The sequence below is a fragment of the Lonchura striata genome, chromosome 6 (genome assembly GCF_046129695.1).
Source record: "Lonchura striata isolate bLonStr1 chromosome 6, bLonStr1.mat, whole genome shotgun sequence".
In the NCBI taxonomy this organism is placed as follows: Eukaryota; Metazoa; Chordata; class Aves; order Passeriformes; family Estrildidae; genus Lonchura; species Lonchura striata.
Genome location: NC_134608.1, coordinates 53591668 through 53608088, shown reverse-complemented (window position 1 = coordinate 53608088; position 16421 = coordinate 53591668). Strand labels below are relative to the sequence as shown.

Genomic DNA, 16421 nt, shown 5'->3' with positions numbered 1-16421 from the left:
CAGAGGGAAGAATCCAAGAGCACTTACAGATTTGCAAGTGCAGCTTTGGAACAGCATGGCCACCACAGGCCATGGGTGGAGCACTTCAGCAGCAGTGCATGGATGTGGGAACTGGGAAGTTGGTGGAGTTGGGAATTGAGATGGATCAACTGGGAGAGTTTGGAGCAAAGAGGCACAGGTGAGGTATAGCATTCCCTGGTAGCACAAGTAAGAGGTGGGACAGGGATTAGGGCATGGAAAGAGGGACAGGACTGATCCCCAAATCCAGAAATCCTTGGTGGCTGTGGCCAGAGTACAGACACCCTCCTGGATTTGGCAAAACCAAGGAAAATTCCTGGTAGTGGGTCATGTGTTGAGCCAGGAAGGCAGCAGTGGGATAAGGTGTGCTGCCAGAGTCCCTCTGGAGCAGCTTGGAGTACAGCCAGCTTGGAGTGGGATGGCTGTGCTGGAGGAGGCTGGAGCACCCTGTGCAGTCTCGTGACTTTGCACCACTCCTGTTTCTATTTTCCAAAGGGTTTGGGAAGCCCTAAAAATAGGAGCACAAACAAAACCCAGGGAGGAACGGCAGTTCCTCAATCTTCCACCTTGGAATTGGTTGTGCTTGTCAGGGCTGGTACGAATGCAACGGAGATGTGGAGCTAGCAGGATGCTCAGGCTGGTCCAGGGGGAGATCTCCTAGGAGTCAATATCCTCACTGGAAGTGCTGTTGGGAGCCAGATGCTGCCACTGGCTGTTAATAGATATTTTGGCCTCCTGAGTCAAGTGTTGGGGGGAGGATTGTTTGACAACAACAGCCTGGCAGCAGGTTTGTGCATGGAAAAACACACTAATAGGGTTTTCTAGAGATTTGAGGCCAGGGTGACCTGTCCCAAATCCCACAGTGGCTGCTCACTATCACAGCCTAACAGGATTCCAGGTAATCCTATGAAGTGGAGCTGGATGAGTTACACACCGGCTTCACGTAATACTTCCCACTCCTTCAACTCCCAGCCTTCCTTCCCGAGCATGCCATGCCCCCTGGTGCTGGAAGGAAGCAGCTCTGGGATAAACCAGGATGGCTCCCAGGTTGTGGGGGTCTCCAGAGGAGGCTGGAGAGGCTCAGCAGCAGCTTTGCTTCCATTCTTTTCCAGGAGGTGAGTGCTGTGCCTGCTGAACTTCCCGGGACCTGCCAGCCATGCCAGGGATTGTCGTGTTCCGCCGGCGCTGGTCTGTGGGCAGCGATGACCTGGTTCTGCCAGCCGTCTTCCTCTTCCTCCTTCACACCACCTGGTAAGTGAGAAGGGCACAAGGATGCTTGGAATTCACCCAGGCATTCTTCTGGCTATTTCTGGCATGGAAAATCTCCCTGCACTTCTACATGGGGCCAGAAAGTTTGGTTGGGGCATTCCTGATGAGCACAAATATTTTTCCAGCTTCTGTTTTCATAGCTTAGCTCTGTTCTGAGGTCTAGCCTAGTTCCAAAGAGCCTGACCAGAGCTTCTTGTTATCCTCCTGTGCCACCCAAGATTCTCTACTAGAATTTAGGGCTGCATTTCTGTACAGAAGCTCAGGAACAACAAGCATGGAATCCTGGAATGATTTGGGCTGGAAGAGGCCTCAAAGACTGACCGCTTCCACTAGATTGCTCCAAGCCCTGTCCAACTTGAACACTTCCAAGGGATGTGGCAGCCACAACTTCTGTGGAGTGGTAAATCCCATAGGATAACGTGGCATGGATGAAATGGTTCTGATGGGGCTAGCAGGGCCTCTGGATGGCTTATGGGGATTTGGGGCCCAAATGAAGATTGATGTAAGGAGCTGTGGGATATTCCATGGTTTCCCTTGGCTTTCCTGCCCGGCAGGTTTGTGATTCTCTCGGTGGTGCTCTTCGGGCTGGTGTACAATCCCAACGAGACGTGCTCCCTGAACCTGGTGGACCACGGCCGGGGCTATCTGGGAATCCTGCTGAGCTGCATGATCGCCGAGCTGGCCATCATCTGGCTGAGCATGCGCGGGAGCATCCTGTACACGGAGCCGCGGGATTCCATGCAGTACGTCCTCTATGTCCGACTGGGTAAGCGGCCGGAGCCTCTGCGCCTCCGTGTGCTCTTCCCTGGAGCCTCCTCTCCCTGCCTAGCACGGCTTCTCTGGCACGGCCAGATGGCTGCCAGGATGTGCCGTGCATCCCGATGAATCCATAGGCTGCGCCTTGTCACGGCTGTCAGACTGGCGGGCGATGTCCCAGATAGCCTCCTTTTCCTCTCATGGAATCTGCTCCCCTTCTGTCTGTCTTTTCCCCTCTATGTTTCTATGTTTTCCAAGGATAGAGGCATAAATCCCAAAGGTTCTGACCCCAAGGTATTGCCTCTTGACTCACCTGATCCATCCCTCCAAGCCACTGGGAGGAAAATAGTTTTTGCACCTGCTCACTCCCTTTTTCTTCCTATAAGCAATTCCCATCTCACTCCCGCTCCAAAAACTGGAGCAGGGAAGAGAATTATTCCTTGATCCCTCATTCCCTTTCAGCTTGTTTTCCCTGGGTTCTGTTGCCTTCCAGGTGCAGAAATTTAATCTGATTTTTCTGTGCCAAATGAAGGTTTTAAGAGAAAAATCTTGGGGGATGCAGAACCAAACCCATTCCAAACAAATCATCCCATTGGTTTTGCATCCCTGCTTTTTGCTGGGTTGTTTTCCTGCAGAATTTACTAAAATAGGGATAACCTTGCTTGAAAGCTCAGTCTGGAAGACTTGGAATGCTCAGTGCAAGTTATTAATGCAAACAGCAAACAAATCTCCCTCTCCAGCCTCCCAGCCAGTCTCCCTAGGGAAGCATGTAGAGCCTGGCAGTTTGTGTTAAAACCAGACTAAGTGGGGCAGAGGAGGTAGGGAGAATCCAAAGAAAGGTTTTCCTGCCACCCAAAACATCCCTTCTTGTTCCTTAAACTCTGTGTGCTGAGGAGTGGGATTTCCTCTGGTTTCTGGATCTTGTATTCCCTTTTTCCTGTGTATTTTGCTCCTGGTGGTTGATCAGTTGTGCTGATGGAAGTGGGAGCGTGACCAGTGCGTGGGCAAAGTCCATGTGACTATCCCAATTTAAGCATGTGCTGTTTAATGCAGAGGAATTTAGGGAATTAACTCCAGTGTGAACCTGAGAATGTCTCATCCCTGCTCCTGCCCTGCAGCAGGCAAAGGGGAGAGGAGCCAAGGCAAGCAAAACCTAACTCAGGCATAAATTGGGTTCATCAGGAATCAGTCCCAGCCCTGATTCCTTGCCCAGGAAAGCTCTGTCTCCTGGAATTGGTCTTTCCAGGTCTGTATTGAAACCTCTTATGGAAAGACTCTGTGCCAGCAGGAGAATAAGGAGGGTGAGTGGTATAAGCCAGGCTGGATTTAGTCTCAGTTCTACCAAAATTAGGCAATCCCAAGCAAGGTGCTCACTTTCTCCACACCTGGTTGCCCATGTGTTCTTTGGAATTCTGGGGAGAAAGTGGGAGGATGGGCACTTCAGAGCAGTTTTCCAGCTTTTTTGTTCCAGGGGAGCACTGTTAATCCCCAGTTTCTGGTTTGCTATCAGTCACATGCAAAACTGAGGAGCTCCTTAGGTGCTGTCTCCTTGGAACTGTTATGGGAAGGGTGGCAAAGGTGCTGAGAATGTTTGCTAAGCATAGTGAGCAGGATTAATCCTGGATCCACACACTCACATATTTTGGATCTGTGAGTCAGGCCAGCTGTCTGAGGTAGTTAAGGTTTGGGTCCTGTCATTCCTGCTGCCTCAAGGAGTCTTTCCAGCAGCGTGGGAGGAAGGTCTGGATCTCTGATTCATACCTGTGACAAAACCAAGGGCGCTGACCCATCCACGATCCCATTTTTTTGGAATTGTTTGGAACATGTCGCACTTTGGGCTCATCTCCTTACACATCCCCTTCCAAAGTGTTTTGATACTTATTCCTTGTGAAAAAATAGGGAGAGGAGGTCATCCTTAGGGAAAAAAAGATTGCTGTCATCTGTGCTGTTCCCTTTTTTTTCCAGCGATCCTGGTGATTGAGTTTGTGTACGCCATCGTGGGCATCGTGTGGCTGACACAGTACTACACCTCCTGCAACGACATCACAGCCAAGAGTGTCACCCTGGGTACGGAGCTGGAATGTGGCCTGGGAGCATTCCGACAGATTGGCGGGCATCCTTCATTCCCTCCTGTGCCGATTGACTCTGGGAAGTGGATGGGAGCTGTCAATGTGGGGCTTGTTTTCCTGTTTATTGCTCAGAACAGTCGTTCCATTCATCCGCCTGTGCTGCCGGCACTCAGGCAGGGGTCTGTGTTCCCAAGGAAGGGTAGTCTGTAAATTCCGCTTTTCCCCTTCAGAATGGTTTTACTGTTTTCCTGGAAGCCTTTCCCAGTTCTCCTGGTGGGAATGATGTTAATGGTGCAGTCCCGGATACTCAGGGAGCATTTAATGGCCCCATAAAACAGCCGGAAGACTCATCCAGCTGTGGCTTAAAAGCCTTTCCAGAGGATTTCCTTTTGCTGCATGAATTTCTGTTGGGAAGTAAGGGCTGGAGCATGTGACTCCTGGTTGGTTTTTTTTTCAGGAATGGTGGTGTGCAACTGGGTGGTGATCCTGAGTGTGTGCATCACTGTGCTGTGTGTCTTTGATCCCACGGGACGCACCTTCGTCAAGCTCCGTGCCACCAAGCGCCGGCAGCGCAACCTAAGGACCTACAATCTAAGGTAAGGCAGCATTCCATGGGATCCCAGAATTCCGGGCTGCCTTGGGTGCAAGGGACCTTAAATGTCATTGAATTCCAACCCCTGTCATGTGCTGGGATGCCTTCCACTTGATAAGGTAGCTCCAGCCTGGCCTTGGACGCTTCCAGGGATGGGGCATCCACAGCTTCTTTGGGAAATCTGTTCCAGGGCCCCACCACTCTCACAGGGAAGCATCTCTTCCCAATGTCCTATCTTCCCTCTCTCAGTGGGAAGCCATTTCCCATTGTCATGTCCCAGCAGCCCCTTGTCCAAAGTCTCTCTCAGCTCTCTTGGATCCACTTTAGGCACTTAAGATCTCTCTGGAGCCTTGTCTTGTCCAGACTGAACATTCCCAGCTCTTCCAGCTTGTCTTCACAGCAGGCTAGAATTTCACAGCAGACTAGAATAGAATTTCCCTTCTATTCAAGGACACAAAGATTTAAGGAAAGAACCAATGGAGGGTTTCAGCATTACCAATGCTGTGTCCTCATGGCTACAGGCTCAAAATCCTCCTCAAGCCAGGGAATTCCAGGATGGTTTGGGCTGGAAGGGATCTTAAAGCCCTTTAAGCCATAGGCAGGTACACCTTCCACTATATCAGGTTGTTCCAAGCTCTGTCCAAGCTGTCCTGGAACACTTCCAGGGATAAGGCAACCACAGCTTCCCAGGGCAAGGTTTCTGGAAGGGTGTCCTGCTTTTTTGGGATCTTGCCTTTCTTGCCTTGCTGCAGGGACCATTCTGCTCTGCTGAAGGGGATTTTGGGAGAATGCAGCTCCTTGTCACGTGCTGTGTGTGGGCACCTGCATCTAAAGGAGGCAAAGCCATGCAGAATCCAGCTGGATTCTGCCTTAATTGCTGGATTTGTGGATCCTCGTGGACCCTGCTGACCACAACAACCTGTTTGTCCATATCCCATAGCAGTGTTTTCTGTGGAAACAGTGAGTGTGTGCTTAAATTTTCCTTACTTTGAGGCAGCATCTCCTTCCAAATCCCCTTTCGTCCTTTATTTTCCTCTCCAAAATCCAACCTTTTGCCCTGAGGTTTCTCCTATTTAGTCTTGGCCAAGGAACAATTCCATTTGTGTTGGCAGTCAGATCTTTTAATTAAGAATTGATTCCATCTTGGAGCTCCCCAGATGCAGAGAGAAAAAGCTTTTTTTCACCAAGCAAAGCTTTTTCTGAAGGATTTTTTTCCAGTAGGGGACAACACAAACAGGCTTTGTTTCCTTTGATATGTGGCTGTCTTTGAGGAATGTGGTTTTGGAGGGCATCAGGATCCAAGGGATAAAAAACGAGGCTTTCAAAAAACACTCTCTAAATTTACACATTTTTCATTGAGTTTGTGTATTTTCTGTATTCCAATAACTTGGAATGAGGGCCCTTTTGAGGGAAAACTAGGCTGTTCTAAGGATAATGCATCAAGTTCTGTGGGAAGGAGCCTGGGTTTTTTTGCGGAATGCCAGATATTCCTCCTGACCTTTCCAATATGGTACAGTGGCCTGGAATATTTGGAATTAGTGCCTAGCATGGTGATTGCTGCTTGGAATCAGGACATTCCCAGGAAGATAAGAAGGATGATACTGTGGATGTAATACTGCATCCAAGGAAAAAATTCTTCCCTGTGAGAGTGGTGAGGCACTGGAATGGTTTTCCCAGAGCAGCTGTGGCTACTTCATCTCTGGAAGTGTTCCAGGCTGGATGGGGCTTGGAGCAGTCTGGGACAGTGGGAGCTGTCCCTGCCCATGGCAGGGTGTGGAACTGGATAGGCTTTGTGGTCTCTTCCATCCCATCCCAAACCATTCCAGAATTCTGTGATGATTTTTCCAAAGCAAATCTCAGCTCCACAGCTTGCACAAGTAAATTCAAACCAACCCCAAAATTATCTCCTCTGTGGGGAATTTTGAGATCCCAGAAAGCTGAGTGAAGGCCTTGCTCCCTTAGCTGGGTTTTTCCCTCCAGGCCTGCAGCATTTATGGAGAGCTTGTTCCTGCTGTTCATGGATTTTCCCTCTGGAAGGGGAATGTTAACAGCTGTTAACAAGCAAACGCTGTGGGCTATGATGTGAAAAACAAACATCAAATGTGACTGTTCACTGCTCAAACAATTGTTTCCAAAGGATACATTCCCAACTTCTCCCTCTCGCTGAAAGAAATCCTTTCCAAGGAATAGATGAGGAAGTTCTCTGCCTGGCTGGATTGTGTCCCATGGTAGTTTTCCTTTCCCAGTGGCATCGTGGTGTGTGTGGGCTGGGAAAAAGAAACAACCCAATAAAAGGTTTGGCTCTCTGTGCCAAGGCTTTTCCAAGGAGTTTTGGAGCCACTACTGAATGCGTGGAAGTTTGGTGTTAGGAAGAAAGAATTTGGGAAAAGATGGAGGGAAAACAGCTCAGAGTACACTTGGTTGTTGAACCCCACCAGGGAAATTCTGGAGTTCTTTGGAATCTGGTGGAGCAAAGCCCTACTGCCACTCATATTCCCATTCCTCTTCTGAAAGATTATGGAGAGCTGTTTTCAGATACTCAGGCAGGAGCTGATGGATCCCTGTGGAATCTACTCCTATTTCAATCAAATATTACTTTGCCAGCATCTTTTCATTCCAGGTAGAACCCACTTCCTGGGCTTAGGCTTATCCTGATGGATACCCTGCCAGAAAATGGAGTGGTGTTTTATTTTGGATTGCTCTGACCTGTATTAAGTCTCTGTTTCCCTAAAAAAATGAGGAGCTGTGGACTTCAGGGAGCTTGGCACTCTGGCACAGAATCAGTCCCTACTTCTGTGGCAGGGGGTGGAACACAATGATCCTAAAAGTCCCTCCAACCCAAAGCATTCCATGATTCTGTGATTGGGAAAAATTGCATGTCTGAAATGCTCAGGGTCTCTTGTGCCATTCCCACTCCCTCATCCTGAGGTAACTTTTTCCTCTGAGTGGTTGCACATCCTGGCACATGGAGCAGCTGCCAGATGGCAACAGGAGCTTCATTCCATGCATCCCATTCAGGCAGGATACCAGGTATCCAGTGTTTGATCCTGTGGATTCCCACTTCTCTGGAGCATATCCAGGGAAGGGAACGGAGCTGAGGCAGGAGCTGGAGCACCAGAGGTGGCTGAGAGAGCTGCAAGGGTTCAGCCTGGGGAAGAGGGTTGGGGGGAACCTTATCCCATTTTTCCAGGGACAGCACAGGCCGTGCCACTCCTTGTTGGATCCTATGCTGTGTTCTGCCTCTCTTCACATTCCTGCTCTCCCCTTTTTTTCCCAGACACCGCCTGGAAGAGGGACAAGCCAGCAGCTGGACACGCAGGCTCAAAGTGTTCCTTTGCTGCACACGGACAAAGGACTCCCAGTCGGTGGGTACCAAAAATGTCCTGTTGGGAATCAAAATATCAGTGGGAGAAATCCCTATTTTTTCCTCAGGTTAGATTCACATTTGGCAGCACTTCCTGAGCAGCTCCCATTTCCCTTTATCAGCCCCTTCCTGAGCACTTTCTTCTGTTACTTCCATCAGTCTCACACCCTTAAGGAGGAGAATTTGGAAATGGGAAAACAAAACCTGGAAGGATCACCAAAATCTTTCTGGATCTCCTGACAATCAAAAACTGTCTAATCCCTAGATCCACGTGAAGATCACAGGGAATTTTCATGTGCTGCCATTGGGATTTTCCATTGCTGTTGTGTAGCAGGGAAGGGTATAAAGGCCTTGAAATTCATTCCCCAAAAGTTATCATTCCATTCTCCTTAGAATCACTGAGAGCAGGTTTGTGCCTGAGGGTGGGATTCACCAGCATTCCTGAGGACCTGCTGGAGAGGCAAGTCAAACTTCGGCACTGGAAAAATCTGCTTTTGATTTTACTAATTTGGTTAAAATTCTGAGGATTTGAGGACTCCTGAAGGAACCAGCAGAACCAAGGAATTGTTCCCAAAGGGAGGAGAAAGTCATAAAAATCAGGAGATTTGTTTACTTGCAGACACTGAGCTCTGAATTAGTTACAACCTCTCAGGGAAAAAGCTGGGATTTATCAAGGACATTCCAACAAAACCAGCAGTGGCCAAAAAATCCGCCCAGACGTTTAACTCCAGTTAGAAGGGCACGGAAAATGACAGGGAAAACACCAAGGGACCAACCACAGCTGCCATGTCCTCACTAAATATAGCCCAGAGTTCGTGCTCCAAAAGGATGCAGCAGGAAAAGGAGCACATTGGAAGGGATGTGAACGTGGAGAGGAAGAGCAATGAGACTGGGATTGATATCTCCAAAGGGAAAATGGAAAAATAAAGGGAGAGTCAGGTGAATGTTTGTTCTTCCCAGGTGATGAATTGGATTAACAGCATTTCTTAGGGAGTGCTGTGGAATTATCCACTGGTGCAGCTTCCAGAGTGTGGAAGGCTGCAGGAATTGTCACAGTCAGAAACCCAGCACCATGTCCTGGAATGCTACCTCTCCCAGGATCCCCTTCCCTGGTTGAAATGCCACCATGTTCCCTGGGAATGTCCTTCTGGGAAGTTCAAGCCCAGGCCTGCCAGCTCCCAGCTTATTTGCTGGGGAAATCCATCTGGAAAACAAAGACCAAAGGAGCTTTGTGCCCTGGCAGCTCCCACAGCAGCTTTTCCTTGGTGCTCCAGAGCAGAGGTGCTTCCCTTCTCCCTGAGAGCACATCCAGGTCACCTTGCCCCGGTGCTGGAGACACCTGTCCTGAGGGCACAGCATGGATGCTGCATCCTGAGAGAGAGAGCCCTGACAGACACCTGAATGCCCTGAACAACTCTCATTTTATTCAGGATTGCAAAGTATTCCAAATATTTTGAGTTCTTTTTAACAAACTTTCCATTCTTCAGTGACTGCTTCTCTTTTTTTTTAAACTTGGAATAAAAGTGGATTCCAAATGCCTCACATTCCTTGTGCTGTTGAATTTCCACTTTACATCCAGCTTTTGAGCAATTTCTAGCCTCTTTTCTCTGCAGGAGCAAGCCCCGATGTTGTGTCCTGGCATGGCAGCGTGTGGAATGAATGAGCACGTAATGGATCAGAAATGAATCCGTTGCTGCCTATCCCAGACTCTATGGAAAAAAAAAAAAGTAACAGCAGAGGATTGTTGTCCTCTGGGCTGGAAAAGTGTTTTATGGGTGGACATGGCTTTGGGGAAAGGATCTGAGGTGAAGTCTGAAGACTCAGAGCCTTCAGGGTCTGTAGCAGAGCACTCCACCAGGTGGACAAACAGGAATAATGTCAGGTGTTCCCACAAAAAGCTGTTCCTTTGGAGCGGAAAATACGCTCTGAACTTCCATCAGGGCTTTTTTTGTCAGGGCATCCAGGGCTGCAGCTGCCACTTTGGATTAATGGGTGTTTGTCCTGTTTCCTTTGGAGGCTCTTGGCATTTCTTATGAACTCACAGGAGCCACACTAGGATTGATGAGGTCAGGATTTCAAGGATACTGCGGTTGGAATGCTGTTGGCTTTCCAAAGGCACTGCTGGCACAGAGAGTTGGCACCTGGAGCCCCAGTTCTTAATGGGGATATAACTGGCTTTTGTAGGGAAGTGAAAAATGACTGAAAGTCATCCCACATGCCAGGAGTTTGGCAGGGATAAAAGGATGTAGGTCATTCCTGCAGGGAAGATAAGGGATTTGCTGTCTTGATGGTCAAAGAAGGGAGAGGAGAAATCCCGTCCTGGAGTGCTCAGGGTTTCTACAACACTCCAGTCTTGTGGGTTTTGATGCTGGATAAAGGATACTATGAAAACACAGGATAAAGGTTTAGGTAAGGCTGTGATCATCCTTGTAGCAAAAGTTTTGGATGGCAAGAGTCAAATATAGACCATTGGTGGGTACAGCTCCACGTTTTGTTGCTCCAGCCTCTGGATCATCCTTGTCTTTAGGCTGGAGTAATGACAGGTCAGCACTGACCTACATCCCTCTTCAGCCTCCCAAAATATTCCCCTGTGAGATCTTGTGGGTTTATTTTTCCTGTAGCACAGAGCAAAAAGTGGGAAAAGGACATTTCTCCTCAAAATATCTTTGTCCCTCTGCTCCAGAGCCTTTGCTTGACCCTCTCAGGTTACTTCCATTTCTGTCCCTCCTTTTTTGGGTTTGGTCACCTTCATTTCTGGGAATTCTGCATTCAGTGTCTCAGTTTTTACTTTTCATGCCTTTATGCTTGATTGTCATCCAAAACAAACCTGGAAAAGCCTGGCAATATGGGCAAAAGAATCCCAGGTCTGGGATAAATTTGGGCAAGTTAAGTCTGGGCAGAAGGATCCCAGGTCTGGAATAAGTATAGGCAAGTTAAATGTGGGCAAAATGGTTTCAGGTCTGGGGTACATTTGGAGAAAGGTTCCCATGTTTGGGTTAAGTTTGTGCAAGAGTATCTCAGGTCTGGGATAAACGTGGGAAAACGGATCCAGGGGCAAAGTTAGAGTTCAAGAGACTCTTACATAGGACAAAATCAGTTTTTTTTTCCTCATGGAATGGCCTTTATTCTGCTTTTTGGGAGAAAGGATGACTCCGAGGTAGCACTAGATTGGGATTTGCTTGGTTTTCATCCCATTTTATCTGTTTTGTTTAATATAGAGAAAGCCAAAACCATTCCCTTTCCCTCCCTTTGTCCTCTGTGAGCTGTTTGGATGTCGAGGTGCCCACACACGGCACAAATCCAGCCTCCGAGTGGAACTGTGGAAAATAAACAAGACACAATAATCATGTGATTAGTCCAGATTTGACATTCCCTGCAAGAATCTTGTGGCTGTTTTGGAGGCTGAGCTCCAGAAACGAGTTTTGGTGTCCTGTTTTGAGGCTTCCCACACCCAAACTCCTCCTCCTCCTCCAACCTCTCTCTCCCTGGATTTTGCAGGATGCCTACTCCGAGATCGCCTACCTTTTTGCGGAATTTTTCCGAGACTTGGACATCGTCCCCTCCGACATCATTGCAGGGCTGGTTCTTCTGCGGCAGCGGCAGCGGGCCAAGCGCAATGCCGTGCTGGATGAGGTGGGAAAACCTGGGAATCTCTTCCCAGCTGCTCTGGGATTCCCTGGGAAACAGCTCCCCACCTCATTTCTAGGCTGCTCTCACTCGCTGAGGTGGGAAAGAAAAATAATGGTGACTTCAGCTCTTCCTGAGTTTTTCCCTGTCTAAGGGTTCAGCTAGTGCCGAGTCAAGTCTGGAATCTGGATTGATCCTCTCCAGACTGGTGATACAGGAGGAGCTCTTGATCCCAAAAGGGTCTCCAAGGGGGTTGTAGGTTCTTGGAAATGAATGTGAAGATTATTCCCACTCTACAAAGATATGGAGAAGACTGCAGCAATCTGCAGGGGGAAAAATTCCTAAATTTCCAAGCCGCTACTGAGGCTTGCAGATTGTCAAGTCAGTAGGAAATGGATTTATCTTATTGGAATTTTTCCCTTGATTTGGGATTTAGGAAAAATTCCCAGTTTTCCAAGCTGCTGTCAAGGTTTGCAGATTGCCAGCCCAGTAGGATATTGATTTATTTTAATGATTTTTTTTCCGCTTGAATTTGGATTCAAATCAGGCAGGAATAAAAGCATTGGAAGTAATTGAGGGGCCTGGTTGGGATATTTGAGAGTGAAATTTTGTCTTGCTGTCACACAGAAGAATTTTTCTGTGTATTTGTGACTTCCAGGCAAACAATGACATTTTAGCTTTCCTGTCTGGAATGCCAGTGACCAGGAACACCAAATACCTGGATTTGAAGAATGCGGTAAGTCCCTGGGATGTGGGATCCTCCAAACCCACCTATGATCCTTGTTTTCTTTTCCTCACTGGCTTCTCTTATGCTTTTCTGCCCCTCTTTGAAATAATCCAAGGAATTCCATGGGAATGGAATAAAACTTCATCTCTGGAGGCTTGTGATATTGCTGTAAGAGAGTCAGCACTGTTATCCCTGATTTATTCCAGATTTTGATTCATCCCTGATTTTGGTTTATCCCTAATTGATCTCTGATTTAGATTTGTCTGATTTATCTCTGATTTTGATTTTCCTGCCCAATTTTCTTCCTACCAAATTTTCACCCCTTCATTATCCCCCTGCCATTTTCCCCTTCAGCTCTTCCTCCAGTTTACCTCCAGTTTCTTCCTGATGTTTCCCTGATTTTTCCTGCTGCTTATCCTGCTGTGTTTAACTCCAACCCCTGATCCAACTCTCCAGCTGAGCTTTTATAGAATGCAACTGCTTCACATAACCCCAAATTGGCTTTGTGACCCTCTCCAGGCATTCTCTGGCCTGCTGGAAAGGGGATATTTAGGGAGCTCATTTCCAAATCTGCAGGAAGCAGCTTCCTTGGCAGCGTGGTGGGACAGCCAGAGAATTCCTCAGGAAATCAGGCAGAGAAATCTTTGGGAGGGGGTGGCTCTTGCCTGGCATCCCCACCTCGCTCTCCTCAGTCACCGCAGCGCAGCTGGGAGAGGGGGCTGGCGCTCGGCACGTGCCTAACTATGGAAAAAGGGAATGGGGGGGGGGAATTCCAAGAGATTCCAGGCTCAGGGGGTTCCGTGTCTTCCAGCAAGAGATGCAGCGGTACCGGGAGGTGTGTTACTACATGCTCTTTGCCTTGGCTGCCTATGGATGGCCCATTTACCTCATGAGGAAGCCCACATGTGGACTCTGCCGCCTGGCCAGATCCTGCTCGTGAGTGCCCACCCTCATCCCTTTCTTCCTGCTTGGTTTTCCCATATTTAGGAACACCCTTTGTTTTTCCCCACGTTTATTTGGTGCTTCCTCCCTTCTTGATTTCTTTTCTGCCTTTTTCTCCTTGTGTTTTTTTTCTTTCAATCTCTCTGGGCTTCATATTCTAAAGGCTTTCTGAATTCCTTCCAGTTCCTAAACCAGCCTGTCCTCTGCTCCATCTTCTCTGGAGCATGGAACAGCCAGCGGAGGCAACTCACCTGGCACAACACCAAGTCCAAAAAGAGCTTCTTGGAGCTCAAAAATCGGGGAGTTGACATTTGGGTCCTGATTGAAAGACCTCCAAGATTTGCCTGGCTTGGGCTGTGCTCCCTCAGATTAATTGGATTTTTCCAGCTCAGAATTTTTGCCCCGGTGCAAGGGTTTGTTACCAGCTGCCAGAATTCTCTCACTGGATTCAATCTGGGGATGAGCTTTTGGCACTTTCTTGGCTATTGGGAGGAATGTGATTCCTTGGGAGTACTTTTATTTGTGAGAGAGAAAGAAGGAAAATCAACCCGCACTTCTCTTTTTATTTTGGGATGATCCTAAACCCATTTTTTTCCTATAAATAAACCTGGAGCTCGGTCATTGTTGGCTTTTCCACGCTGAAGCACTGGAAAACTGTGCTTCCAAGGATAGTATCCTTTGAGGAGCCATCCCACCCCACCATCCTTGGCTTCCTTGGGGACTGGCTGCCTTGTAGCTCTCTCTGGTGCTCAAAAGGAAAACTGCACCTGATCCCGGATTTTGAGGCTGTTTCATGGTTTTATCTTTCACTTGGCACTCGCTGCCGTAGGGATAAGGTTTGGAGGGTCCGCCTTTTCCTTTCCTCTAGGAATACCAGTCTAAATCCAGCCTTTTTCCCTCAAAGCCGTGCTTCCTCCCCGCAGATGTTGCTGCCTGTGCCCGTCGCGCCCACGCTACGCTCCCGGTGTCACCATCGAGGAGGACAATTGCTGTGGCTGCAACGCCATCGCCATCCGGCGCCACTTCCTGGACGAGAACATGACCTCTGTGGACATCGTCTACACTTCCTGCCACGATGCTGTAAGGACAGTCCCTGACCCTCTTCCCAAGGGGATTTACCCTCTTCTGGCTGTAGTGGGATAAAGAAGGGAAATTAAGCCTTTTTCTCTTCCATTTCCATCAAAAAATTCTGTCATTTGGACACAAATCCTGTCACACACTCTGCCTCCTTTTACCTGAGGATAATCCAACAAGAATGTCTCTCCCGATCTCTTCCAGGTTTATGAAACCCCTTTCTATGTGGCTGTGGACCACGACAAGAAGAAGGTGGTCATTAGCATCCGGGGAACTCTGTCCCCAAAGGTAAGTGGGATATGCAGTGGCCTCCTTGGTGGCTATTCCAGAGAGTTGGAGCCCTTTCCAGTTTGGAATCCTGACTTGGATTTGACTCACCTGAAGCAAGGTGGCTGCTTTTCTTCCAGGATGCCCTGACGGATCTGACGGGGGACGCGGAGCGCCTGCCAGTTGAGGGGCACCATGGAACATGGCTGGGACACAAGGTGGGGAAAGCAAAGGGAAAACGATCCCAAACCAACTCAAAACCAAACAAAACCCTGTAGATTTTTTTAATTATTTCACTTTTAAATTATAAACCCCTGAATGGTCTTAATTACTTGAAAAAGAAGTTACAGAAAGGGCTTTGAGGTGTTAAATAATTAGTGGGAGCAGTTAAAATCACTGGGCATGTAATTAAAAACTTCATACAATTAGAGAACTCCAAATTAAGAAAGGCATCGTGGAGACCCACAATGAAATTCCTGGAACCACTCAAATGACATTTTCTTCCAACAACCTTTAAGGAATTTTTAATCAAAGCCTGAGAATGTGCTTAAAATTCTGCTGTGATGGGAATGTCCTCAAAGGATACTGGCAGGACTCGGATCCGTGAAATTAGATGGGTGCTCTGTGTCTGCAAGCAGCTCTGGGCTGGCTAAATCTATTTATTCCAGAGCTGACCTTTGCCCCTGTCTGGCAAAAAAACAGTGTGCTGAGTTTTTAAGATGATCAGGAATTTGGCAGCTTCCAAAGCTGCAGTGCCAAGTTGGGAAAGGGAAATCCAGAGTGAAGGTTGGAAGGAACAGAGCAGTTGCTGGAAGTGCTGCTGGGGGGGATGAGGTGTTGCTGAAGGTGGGATGTGGAGCTTGGAAGTCCTTGGAAGACATGAGTTGGGAACTCCAGCTTGCCTCATGGTGTGCTGCTGGAATACCAAACCTCTTCCCTCTGCTTTAGGAAATACAGTCATGGAATCCTGGGATGGTTTGGGCTGGAAGGGACTTTATAGATCCTGTTCCAATCCCTGCCACGGACTGGGACACCTTGGAGGATGGCTCTTGCAGCAACCTGGATTGGTGGAAGGTGTCCCTGCTCATGGGACAGGCATGGGCTTTTAGGTCCCTTCCAATCCAAACCACTCCAGAATTCCATGATTCAATGAAAATCCAGGAATAGATCCTTGCAGAAACTGCTTTGCTTTTGATCTGTATATGAAAATATTCTTCCACTGGCAACTTCCATGTAACATTATCAGTTTATTCCCTTTGTTCCAGACAGAGCTTTTATTTGTCCTTTGTGTTATTTCTTTTTTGGGATTGCTGCCAGGAGAGAAATATTCACTTTCTCTGGAATTATTATCAATATTAATCTGCAGACAATAATGTGCTGTTGATTCCTGAGGGAAAACTAAAGGAGATAATGGAATTTTAAATGCATTTTTAATGTCCAGGAGTCAAGTTTAATATCCAAACAAATCCAGTGTCTCACTTACACATTTAATTTGGTAACAAGGACTTGGCTACGTAGGAGCTTTTCCAGGATTTGTTTCATTTGGGGTGTTTTCCTACTGATTCTGTCCCACCCATCCCCGGGGGTGTCCGTCAGCCATCCTAAAATCCCAAGTCTTGATGTTTACATGAAATTTTTTATCACTCCACAGCTCCAATGTCACAATTAAAAAAATATTTATCAGGCCTCTGAGCTATTCTGGGTCAAAAAAGAGAG

The 16421-nt window shown here is 47.8% G+C and overlaps 1 protein-coding gene across 5 annotated transcripts in view; it reads left to right on the top strand.

Moving 5' to 3' along the window:
* DAGLA (diacylglycerol lipase alpha) overlaps nt 1–16421 on the top strand; it is a 56575-nt gene that overhangs the window by 23587 nt on the left and 16567 nt on the right. For all 5 annotated transcript variants that reach the window (XM_077784322.1, XM_077784324.1, XM_077784323.1 and 2 more), the window contains 11 exons: nt 1131–1269; nt 1842–2053; nt 4009–4110; nt 4570–4708; nt 7982–8069; nt 11567–11701; nt 12354–12431; nt 13234–13358; nt 14288–14444; nt 14643–14726; nt 14846–14923. In XM_077784322.1, the coding sequence (XP_077640448.1) occupies nt 1175–1269; nt 1842–2053; nt 4009–4110; nt 4570–4708; nt 7982–8069; nt 11567–11701; nt 12354–12431; nt 13234–13358; nt 14288–14444; nt 14643–14726; nt 14846–14923 (1293 nt within the window). In that variant the 5' untranslated portion in view covers nt 1131–1174. The remainder of the gene's footprint in view (nt 1–1130; nt 1270–1841; nt 2054–4008; nt 4111–4569; nt 4709–7981; nt 8070–11566; nt 11702–12353; nt 12432–13233; nt 13359–14287; nt 14445–14642; nt 14727–14845; nt 14924–16421) is intronic.